The following is a 12,275-nucleotide window of genomic DNA, read 5'->3' as shown; positions in this document are numbered from 1 at the left end:
TATTCAGCAAAAACAATATGTTTTAACTCTAAAGAGTCCTGCTCATGGTCATTGAGTCCTATTACCATTACAGTTTTTATTCAAGTTTCCCGTCCTGCCTATTAGGAGGCATTCTGAAACTTGAAGTTCACACAATTAAATGAAAAGAAAACATCAAACACAATTTGGCAACTATAATATCAATGGTGCCCAAAAACGTTCGTTTATTAGCATTGTGAGTATGATATTTTACCTGAACTGGTAAATTTTGATGGTATTGTGTGCCTCGCTGTTATTGCACCAAGTGTTACTGTTAAGTTCCATTTGATATTGCGTTGCTTATCCAGAAATCCACCTATTTGGGTGGTCAGCAGCATCTAAATGCTAAGTGCCCTGGTGTACTGATCCATATCACAAATCTGGTGCACTTCAATGAGTGCATGCCAGAAAATATGTTGCGTGTGTTGTGTATACTACATTACCACAATAATGGCTGACTGCCAGAATTCAGATCAGTTAGGTGATGGGCTTCTATGCTATACAAATATCTAGCTTATTGGATGCTGGTGCTTATCCTCTTTTAAATCATACCATAATGGTGCTCTGCTGTCAGTAATGTTTGGTAATTACACACAAAGCTTAATGTCAGGTCTCCAACAAATTTTACAATCAGAGGAAAAATATATAACTTACTTACAGATAATTCCCCAAAAGTTAATAAAGACTATAGGTTGAGTTTGTGCTATATAAATCTCTGAAGGAAAAAAAGCAGTACAATGTATGTGGGTTGGCCTTTGAGGCATCAGGATCGACCCCGCTGGGGGCAGAACATTGTTTCTGCTGAGAAGACACACATTTTGCAAAAGCTATGACAAAACCAGCTCTAGCTCATAGGTGTGGTGATAGCTACTAGCCTTTTGGCTTTGCAAATGGATGCTTATGTGTCTGATTTGTTACTGGGGGACACTTATTGTCATGCTTGAGCTTAGTTTTTGGCCCTGTCTGATGTAGATAAAAAATGTTGTTGGTGTTTCCTACCTATGATTTTCTTTGCAGCATGTTAGTGCCATAATGAATGAACAGTGGCTGGACTGGGCTTGCCCCTTGTACGTTGAAGTGTGCTGTGGTATTATGCATGTGGAAAGGTAAAGAAATATTTTGTGTTGTTTTGCCTTGTTTGAGCCTTTAAAGATCAGATAAGTGATTTTTGCCTTTTACTATTGCACGATCACACACACCCACTCATCGATAAGTGCCCTTACTCTTTATCACACATATCTCACAGTTGCACACACCCACAAATTGATTAGAACAAATGAAAAAAGTGCAGATGATGGACAGGTTATGACTGATTTGAAGAGTCCAAACTGGGGTGTCATGGTGAGCAAATGAACAATGGATTTAACCAGATCTCTTGAATATGGGTGAATGTTTGATTTGTTCAGTATTCTGTCGATCATTTGCTTGCTCCGCTTTTTTTGCCCCTAAAAGGAATGGGTATGGCCAGATGTTGGTCCCTTGCTCGCTGTTCCACTGGATTCAAAGTAGCATGGCTGCCTATGGGCGATTGCACAAAACTGGCCCCAGGATGCTTGTTTCTGGTCCTGGGATGACCTGGCTTGTCAGTTCGTGCTGGACTGTTCCGATGAGGAGCAGGGTCAAGAGTGATTTGCATATGGATGGGTCCAAATGGGGGTGGGATGGTGAGCAAAAGAATAATGGATTTAACCCAGGTCTCTTGAGGGTGAATATTTTATTTATTTAGCATTTGTCCATCATTTGTTTGGGCAGCACTTTAGGGAACTTAGGCAGCCCCCTTAGTTTCAAAGGTAGATATGCTCACTCAGTTTAAGGACTGAGTGCCTTGCATGGCAGTCTTGGACGTCCCCAACTTGCATTCACTAACTGGAAGGAGTTTAAATTAGCAAAGTGAGTGCAATGAAGGTGCATGATAAACACATTTTCTGGAGCTTCAAGAAGCTAGCAAGAGAAGGGGTTAGTAAAGGTTCACTTGGCAAGTATTCATGACTTTTAAAGGGGTAGAGACATGAACAGGTAGAAAAAGCTTTGGCTAGGTGTGCTTCAACAAGGATGTTGCACTAGTAGAAGGCAGATAATCAAGGTAGTATAGATCCACATCTCACCACTTAATCTTCACCGATCAAATCAACCCCATCAGCTCCGCACTCACCAGATACTGAATTACTCCTTCACTCAACAAAGCAATTGACTCTACACTGTACAGAATGCAGCAGGCAGCACTCCTCCCTCAACCTAACCCCACACACACAACTTGCACCTCAAACAGTTTCACTTGCTCCCCATCAACAGCTCATTTCAAAATCCAGACACACATATTCAAAGCATAGCACAGGCCCTAGATACCTCAAAACCGCTTCAGATTTCAACATTCCAAACATATTTCATCAGTCTCATACTCACACACATCCCATGAGTACACAGCACCGGAACCTAATTTGCTCAGAATGGGTGTTAATATTGATAACATTGATGCCATTGTTTATAACGATACACACGTATATACAAGCGAATTTGCATCACTATTAACAAACTCACCCATCATGAACTCTACTTCAACCTCGACTACGAAATACATGTTCAGGCAGGCTCTGCGACATAGGCCTGAAGTTACTGACGGACATATCACAAAGTGGGGTAGCATGTAGCCGACAGACAAACCTGTGAACAGGAAACTCATGTCTATCCCCCAGATAAGTGCAGCAATACTACATTCATCTAGGCCCCAAAAAATGCACACATGCCCAGAGGGGTGCACACATTTGGTTATTTGATGCTGGTAAATTGATGCGACTGTATTTTGTTTTGAGTATTATGTTTTGTTAAAGTGTCAACGTACTAAATGAAAGTGTTGCTATTTTCACAATCGTCATTTCATATCACAGTGGTCTGCTATTTTTCTGCCAAATTTCATGATGTTTAAACAATTGCACTTTTTTTCCAGGTTGTGATCCTTCATATGCATTACTATTTGTGTTTGTAAAATGTTTATATTGATGCATCTGTAAATACAATAGAGCTCATAGTAAGTAGTGAGACCCAGCATTCCTGTGTATATTTATCCACAACCAGAGTAGAACTTTCCCCTCCCTGTTGTGTTTGTTGCCTGGTCCCTGTTGGGCTTGGTTTTCTGTCTGTTATTGCAGTTGCCACATGTTTTTCCAACTACCTTATCCCTGTTGCAGTGATGCAGTAGCTGACTAACTTCCCTGAGGCTGTGCATAGGGAGCATATGGATCTCCCTGGGATTGAATATGTGGGGTCTGGTCCAGCTTATTGACCTCTGCTCATGGTGTGCTTTTAGCCGCCATCAGTCAGCCATGTGGCCTATTCTGTGGTGATAGTAATATTCTACCTAAAACCAGAACAACTAGGGTGCATCTGTCCCTTAAAAAGTACCCAACTTATCATAGAGTCACCACTAAAACACATGAAAACTAGGTTACCCACACAGGCTAAAACACATGACAAGTATTGTCATGAATGGCATGCACAGACTTAGGTACCCACCTTCCCCTAGCCAAAGAGGGATCCTATGACACCAACATAATCAAACCTATGAGGACACGTATATTGACCAAATACATAGGAGAGAGTCACTATTAGAATTGTGGGCCGTCTTTGAGGAGGCCCAGACTGATAATTCTATCCCACAGAAAATGAGCAAAGTGTCCACACAGCCCCCACTATAAACATGTTTAGACGTGTTCTCCCAGATGCCGGCAATCCCTGCATTAGGATACACCAACCGACCAGTTGAGGAAGCTGAAGGGTTCCCGACCGAGCAACAAATCATTAGGTTCAGGCATGTAATTATGGATGCCGGGAGGCCAGTACAATCTCAGCACCACCCAAGTCTAGTTCAAGAGCTTCCCTAAGTTTGACTCCCCCCATCCATTGAGTTCAGCCAATTGAACCCCCTCAACATGAAGAACACGCACTTCCACCAGGTCAGGTGAACACACCTGAGAGAGAGGGAGATTCATAGCGGTTCTGGACAATGATACAACTAGTGGGGGTGAGCAACGTGATCCTAGTCCTCCAGGATCCGATGATGAGGTGGGATCCACAGGGTTTGAGCCGGGGGCTGGAGAAAGGACAGGAAGTGAGTTTGAAGGCAAGTTCCGACCAAAAAGAACACAAAGGACACACAATTGTTCTTTTTACAAAAGGAACACAGCATAGCTCATAGAGAAGGAGGCAATCTAGATGGGAGTTAGAAGAAAGCTGTGAACTAAGGATAGTGAGAGAGAGAGAGAAAGGGAGAGAGAGAGAGAAAGGGAGAGAGGGAGAGAGAGATTGCACCCTGGATGCACAGCAAGAACATAGAGCAGGGCACCTGGCACTGGAGGAGAATTGGGATAGGGACAGAGTACCTTTCGAGGTTAGAGTGCAAGTCTGAACCAGAGGAGAGGCTTACGGTTGGGACCTGAGCCTCAACAGATCATCAGAGCAGGAGTGGGGCTGACCACCAAATTCGAGACCAAGATAGCCTGGTGCACTCTAAACTAAGATGTATGATAAGTAAGATGGCACCTTTGCATGCGCACAAGGAAAGCAGCGGCGAAGATGTCCACTGCTCCTCCCGAACGTGTGAAACAGATTGACTGACCCCACAGTAGATAGTGGCCCGAGAGGAAGGTGAAATCTTCAAACAGCCATTTTGCCACCTGTTAGCCAGCTGGAGTGAGGGAAAGGACCAGTAAGACAGACCCTCACCGGATTGAGGATCCTATGAACGAAAGGACATGGCCATTGCAGAAGACTAAATCCAGTACGGAGGGGGAGATCTCATGTGGAACCTCCCCTACATGCAGGATTGTTTAAGCAGATGTGAACGTCATGTTAGAGAAACACCAGTGGAGCTCCCCAAGCCAAAATGTACCCATTACTACAAAAGGGCATGTCTGGGACAATCTATGTACCCTGCGCTCAGGTAGAAAAAGAAGAGTTAAGGACCAAATTGCCGCCGTTGCTGGATGGAGTGGGACAATGGATCTCATGTTTTGAGAAGAACTCCCCGGGAGTAAATCTAGCGCTAGGCATTGTTAAAAGTCTGCTATGTAGCTTAAATGGAGAGCAGACTAACACAATGTATTCCCAAGCTTGCATCCCAGCAGTCACACTGACAAACACCAAGTATGATGGGGCCACATTCAGTTTGCACAGGCACCAAACACTGATGACCCTAGGGGAAATGTTCCTGGACGGCCCTGATGTAGGTGTGTTAATGGCAGAAACTATGAAACCTGAGAAGAGCATAACTGAGTTTCTGGATAGAATGTGAGACAAGAGACCAGGCAGCCATGGATGGACAAGGGCCCGCAAGTCACATTCTTAAAAAATATCCTTAAAAAGGGGCTGCTCACCAACATACAGAGTGGTTTAGATACCAATGCCTGGCGAGAGATACAAGCTCACATATTAGACTATTACAAAAAGACACAAGAAACGGACAGGGAGAAACAGGAACAAACCGAGACTAGACAAACCTAAGTTGGTCGAACACAAGTAAAAAAAAGACTGCCCTTGAGGAAGATGCGCTGGCCGCAAGCGTGCAAATGGCACCAGTCTTGAAAGGGGCTCCACTGCCAAACACCATAGGTTTTCAACTTATATATAATGGCAGAAGCCAGGGATGTTGGGAGCTGCCAGACTGTAGAGAATATTACTATCACCACAGAATAGGCCACATATCTGATTGAGGTTGGCTAAAATCCTGCAATGAACAGAAGTCAATAACCTGGACCAGACCCTGCAAAACCAAGCCCAGGGAAATCCAAATGCTCCTTACACACAGCCTCAGGAAAGTCAGTCAGCTACTGCATCACTGCAACATTGATCAGGTAGTTGGAAAAACATGTGGTAACTGCAATAACAGACAGAAAACCCAGCCCAAAAGGAACCAGGTCAACAACCGCAAAGGGGAGGGGTAACTGTCTGGGGAGGCAATGCCTTTGAGAAAAGACAGAACTCATATGTGCAGTAAGTCAAACCCCCTAATTCAAAGAATCCATTTAATGTGCACATCACAATTCACTGTACAAAACCTCAATGAAGGATCAATGAGACATATTAGGCATTCAAGCCTTTACTCGCGATCAGGAATTCAGGGCTGCTGGATCCGTTTTGTCGATTGGGAATCCTCACTAAAGTTCACCATTCAGGGTGCCTACAGCAGCCTAGACCCCACTCTGCTGCTGATCCCTCATGATGGGCTTTTCAGACAACATCCGGAGGGAAGTCAGGCACCCAGGTCCACAAGTCAATTGGGACAAGTTCCAATCATTAAATTGAAAGGACCCCATTCTTGGGCATCCAGCCATGGACCAAAATCCCTTCATGGAGCATGATCCCAACAGCGCTCCAAAAAATCTAGCAGGCCCCCTTTCAGTTTCAGAATTAAGTGACCTCTAGTGTCCGGAGCCAGGTTTCCTGTATGCTCGGGAGAGCAAAGACCCCATAATCTACACAGCACAAGATCGGACAGGTAACAAAGGGAATACACAGCGGACCTAGCAATAAGCACCTCAAACTTCGGTAGTCCCAAATAGTGTTAAAAGTTCTGTGCTGTACAACCTCCAAGACCTGCTGTGTTTCGGTCCCACTGGATTTCCAGATAACAAATTGTAGAGATATAGAGGCAGCACCGGTTGGAAAGTAACTTGCAAAAAGGGTCTGGTTGTATCAAAAGTTTCTTTTATTATCCTTTTTCAGAAGTGCACAAGACAGCCAACGCGTTTCGCTCCCACCCTGGGAGGTTCGTCAGGGCAAAAGTGAAGGATGAAGGTCTGACTTGAAAAGTCCAGAGACTGCAAGGCTATGTAACGTTGGAATAGGACTTCCATTGAATCGAATTAACAACAAAAAGATCTGTAAATGATGAAAGAAAAAGTGTGTTTTGTTTTGCTGGTAACACGCAAAATGTCCTCATTCACCAGATATGGAGATGTATATCTAGACGTTATAAAGAAATCGTTTTCAGTGTGTTATCCAATGGTGGTACTCCAAAGGTAATAGACAGACCTTAATAAGCTGCCCAGGAACCTTGTCCTGAAGGCTATATGTAGCCGGTGTTGTCCTTGGAATCGGGACACTTTTTCTTTCATCACAGTACTACACATTCTGGGCATGCAATAGGGCACCTTTATGCTGATGGATACCTACTGACAGTGTGGGGATTTTGCTATTCTCAGCTCATCCCGGGATGGCGTGGGCTCCGCTCCCTAGTCACCACACACCCGACCCCAGTCATACCCAGAGATGATCTGTCAGAATTGCACCAACTATCGCTGAAGAAGAAGACAACTATGTTTTATGAGGCTCGAGAAAAAAAGAACTGCTGAGTATTTGTCTGGGTTAAGTAAAAGAACATAACAAAAGAATCCAGACTGTTTTCTGACACCTACATCAATGCAGGGGGGTCCATACCCTGCTTCACAGTGCAGATGAAAGTGAACACCCACTGGTTATAAATGACCAGGTGGAAACTGCTCAAGATAATGAAATCACTGAGCTCGGCTGACCGGACTGTGCATGCCACTGTTTCCCATTTTCATACTTTTATTGTTCCTGTGTGGTTTCCTGCAGTTGGGGATTTATTGCTGTAAGAACATAGTCCTCAAATTAGGTAGATTGAAAGTAACTTCGAAAGTAGTAATAATCTAAGCTTAAGAACAACATGTCCCGAATAATGTGACTTTCATAAAGTATGTGTTAGATAACATACTTGAACATTGAAATAGAGGGGGGAATGTTAATATTGTTAACATTGAGGGCAATGTTTTTTTAAAGATACACTCGTATATACGAGCGAGATTGCATCACTATTAACAAACTCACCCGTCATGAACTCTCCATCAACCCAGACTCAGAAATTCGTGGTCAGCCAGGCTCTGCGACATAGGCCTGAGGTTACTGATTTAAACATCATAGGTGGGGTGGCATGTAGCTGGCAGACTAACACAAGAACAGGAAACTCAGGCCCATCCCCCAAATAAGCGCAGTGCCTCGACAATGGTCCTGCGAAACTGGACCCTATGAAGCACATATGCCCAGACGTATGCGCACATTGCCAAAACTTATGTCAAATGCCACATGAAGTTAGGAACCCATAGTCAATCAGGACACAGCGCATGCAGTGATCACATGCCCCTCATGCCGGACATCTGGACATGTTACACACTGGCCCATATTATGTCCACACAAGGTTGAGGCCCACCTGCAATTGTTACTAGGGGCCTTATTTATGACTCCAAAGAGCAGGCCTGCATTCTTTTATCAAACAAGGATCACGGGAATTATTTTTATGATACCAAAAAAATGTTTAAAGCCTTGCTCAAAATGAGTGTTCTTTGAGACAGTCCTCAGACCCTCTTCTGTAACAGTTCTCCCACCTGAAGTGTTTAATTAAATCAACTGTTTCTGTTTTGTCAAACTCCTTTATTCTTAGTTTTTTTAATGTAAATTCATATTTGAGCAACAGGAGCAGAATGGCTGGCCCCTACACATCTGCACCATCTATAAATATATTGCATTTGCAAGAAGCTGAAATCATGGATCTTCAGCTAGGTGAATCTATGGATCAGCCCTGACGTCTTCAGGGTCATGGGAGGATACCTGCCCACCAGGTGATATTGCGTTTTACAAACGCACAATACATTACAGGGAAATCTACTCCCAATGCTACATGTAGGGGTGATGTGTGTCCTACTTGCCATGCTCATACTCAGTCAGAAATTAATAGACGTTCAGAATGCTGTATATGCAGATTTCTCACTGACTACCCTGTCTGTAAAACATGCTCTTCGCAGATTAGGACGTGCTTTTTAGGGACCTTAGGCAGTCTTCCCCAGCATGTTTGCCTTAGTATCAAAGGGAGATATGCTCACTCAGTATGAGGAAAGTGGGTATTGGAATGCATTCTTGGTAACCCCCAACTTGCATCCAAAAACTGGAAGATTAAGCACAGTGAGTGTGGTAAAGGTACATGAAAGACACGTCTTCCTGAGCTGTTTACTTGACATGTATTCTGTAATGCTCAGAATGTCAACAGAGCTGGATACATGAGTGGTAGCAAAAATGTAATCAAACTTTTTTTTATTTGTGAAGGTTGTTGAAACACCAACTGTTAACATGTCTGACCATATCTATGTAGATGTTTGCTTGTGATGAGTTTGTATGAAAATTGGTCGATGACTGGGTGTGAGCAGGCTTGATTCAACCTAGCAAAATAAACCTTTTTTATGTGGTGCTATTCAAAACAAGTTATTATTATTATTATAACTTAGGCTCTCTATCATGTCCCATTTCAAACTTGGCTGTATAAATAAGCTTGTGATACCATGTTAAGAAACAATGATCATATTTTTGGCTAACTAATAAACAAAATAAGATGTGGTGAACAATAACAATTTAATGGGTGCGCTAATAGACCTTCTGCTTTATGTAATGTGTCAGTTTAGGGATATAATTCACATAAACAAAAAAAGAACCGTTCAATTTTCTAACAAAAAAAAGTGTGATTTCAAGCCAAGATTTTAAAGGTTTTTTTCCTTTCACTGACTAATATACTGCCAGACTCTTTTAGCTCAGTTTTCTATTCCATGGTGACCCTCGCTGCCTCTGCATGATGTTTTTAAGCAATAAAAGTCAGGGACGATTAATGATTTAAGTGCTTATTGTCTGGCCTGGCAGTCAGACACAAAAAATGTGAGGCTACAAAATAAGCTTTCTGACTTTCAGATCCACGTTTTATCCCACTAAGCAGCCCGTGACTAAAAAACCCTCAATTAGGTGAGTCCGCTCATGACATTAAGCCCTATTACCAATCTCTCGGTCGAGGTGCAGTTTATATAATGGCGCAAGTGCGCAAGTGCGCTCTCCCCCCCTCAGAGAAAGACTGGGCCAGATCAGCAAACATTAGCATGTTTTGAGTGCTAATTTGGGCAGTATTTGGTTCAAACAATTTTTTACCATCACATTATAAAATCCAATTTATACAAGTGGTAATATCTGACACGAAAGTATGTACATATTTATTGTATCGCTTTTTTGCTGTGGTGGAAATGCATTTTTTGAGATTTGTGGTATTTTTATGCTGCACTCTTACACGTGCTGCTTCTTTGTGCTGTGCTCCGTTTATGGTTTTGCGCACTTTGTTTTAGTTGTGTGCTTACGTTGCTTTGTGTTTCGATACTGTTTTATGTTAAGCTGTTTACCATAAGAAAGATGATAAAATCTGCTACATTTACATCTTAAAGTGGCACATGCCTCTAAATTTCCAGTGATAAACCGCCACTTACTGTCTTAGGTGGTAACATACAACTCCTCCTGAGCTTCAGTTATTTATGGGACCAGTCGATCCAAAAATGTAGCAGAGACAAAGCCTTAAATTAGCGTCAGGGCCGGACTGGGAAACAAAACCGGCCCTGGCAAAGTGCTCGACCGGCCCCCCCTCCCCACCTCCCGGGGGAGGGGGGACGGCCGCGCTCTCTGCCAGGGCCGGTTTTCGGCCGATTTTGTCTCATGGCTGTATCACATAAAGTAAGCACTGGGAGTGCTAATGTGAGACGTTCGCAACTACAGTTTTGGACTGACCCGTGTCTTAAACAGTTGCAGTGCTCAAGCAGTAACATTTGTATCTACTTAGTGGTAAATTGTTGCTTGTCATATAAACTTAAAAGGAAAGTGCTGCAGCTGGCTGTAAATATGGTAGCATCCAATTGGAATGTCTGAAGGAATCAGATAGATCATAGCACAATAACAAACACTAATAAGCATAATAACTATTAGACATATTAGGACACAGCAAAACAGTCAAAGGTGAACATGACACATCCACAGTACAACACAACACCTTCAGATTGTAATTATGTGGCCAAAAAGCATTATAAAATAATAAAGCATCATCATCACCGCTACATAAACATTTCATAGATCAAATATGCACAAACATTCTTGTCACACTAACCACCTCCATACACCTACTTTCACAATACAGAGGTTAAAGTATGTTTAAACCAAGCACTGCCTCTTTCGATCACCAAGGATATGAAATGCTGCCATTCAAAATTGGGTTGTGAGCCAGCCCCCCAAGTGCTCACAGCAAGTAATACAGACGGTCTCCATGGTTTACTCACAGAACAGTTCTTATCCGAGTTCCTCTTCCAGTGTTTTTTCTCCTGCTTTTTCTGTGCGGTCGAATGTAGGGCCGCATGAGTCTGTATGCGAGGATTCAAAGCTAAGATGCTCTATGAAGAACATAAAAAAGAAATTCAATTTGTTTTTTGTTGGAATGGATGAAAAGTGTAGCATTGTTGTAATTTTCCTGCCAATATAGTGCACAACTATAGCAATTTAAAGTGATGTTCAATATTTTGAAACTGCTTTGTGTAAGATCTGGCTTCATAAAGTGAGTGTAGTTCATAATTGATTACATTAATAGTGGTTTAATGATTCTGTTCATATTGAAAAAGAAACATACTAACGAGTATACCTATTGTCAACAATTTTGTGCACAACATTTTTTATAATATACCACAACCCATGCATTCACCTTATATCTGCTTTCTAACAAACTGTCAATTACCACAAAATTAACAATGTACCACAGTAGGTTCGATTTCGCCCTTCTCTTACTTGAGGGACCATCGAGTCAAAGTTTCTTCACTATAAAGTACCACTTTTTAATTAAATAATTAATTGTTTAAAATTTGGATTCTATGTAATGTGTAAAGTCAAGCAGTCATTAGAAACACTAAGAACGCAAATAGGTGTATACCACTTTGATATTCTGTTCGGCACCGAGTTGATAAACATATACAGTCAACCTTGCAAGATAGATATTTGTGAATCTGTTTTTCAATGGTTCAGTGCAACAAAAAAAAAATACTCGACAGTAATTGGTTTTCCAAAATTTTTTATTCAGGTAAGCGAGATGGCAAAATGGAAACTCTTAGGTAAAGATAAATAGTACTAGGAGTTTTTCGATATTAATACAAATATATACTTTCTGCAATTGTAATGAACTACTGATGCTGCCAGTAAACCTGCTAGAATTTATCACTAACTTCAGATTGTTGCTTTCTGTACTCCGCACACTGCAACTCTTACAGTAATACTAACCTTCGCAGTAAATAGATATCTTTTGTAGCTATGGAGACATAGTGAAAGCAAAAATTATTGCTTCTGTTGATTTCTTTGCTTTTCATTTCCTTGAAACTCCTTGAAATTTAAAAATGACAGTAAGTATGATA

At 42.0% G+C, this 12,275-nt stretch overlaps 1 protein-coding gene across 1 annotated transcript in view; it reads right to left on the bottom strand.

The window, feature by feature from the left end:
- The window catches only part of DPYD (dihydropyrimidine dehydrogenase), a 3,292,815-nt gene that overhangs the window by 3,044,321 nt on the left and 236,219 nt on the right, over positions 1-12,275 (bottom strand). Inside the window, exon 2 of the mRNA XM_086954704.1 lies at positions 11,160-11,270. Within this exon, the coding sequence (XP_086810830.1) occupies positions 11,160-11,270 (111 nt within the window). The remainder of the gene's footprint in view (positions 1-11,159; positions 11,271-12,275) is intronic.

The sequence above is a fragment of the Lissotriton vulgaris genome, chromosome 1_1, assembly GCF_964263255.1.
Source record: "Lissotriton vulgaris chromosome 1_1, aLisVul1.2, whole genome shotgun sequence".
Classification (NCBI taxonomy): domain Eukaryota; kingdom Metazoa; phylum Chordata; class Amphibia; order Caudata; family Salamandridae; genus Lissotriton; species Lissotriton vulgaris.
The sequence above is the reverse complement of the archived record's forward strand: the minus strand, read 5'-3'. Positions and strand labels throughout refer to the sequence as shown.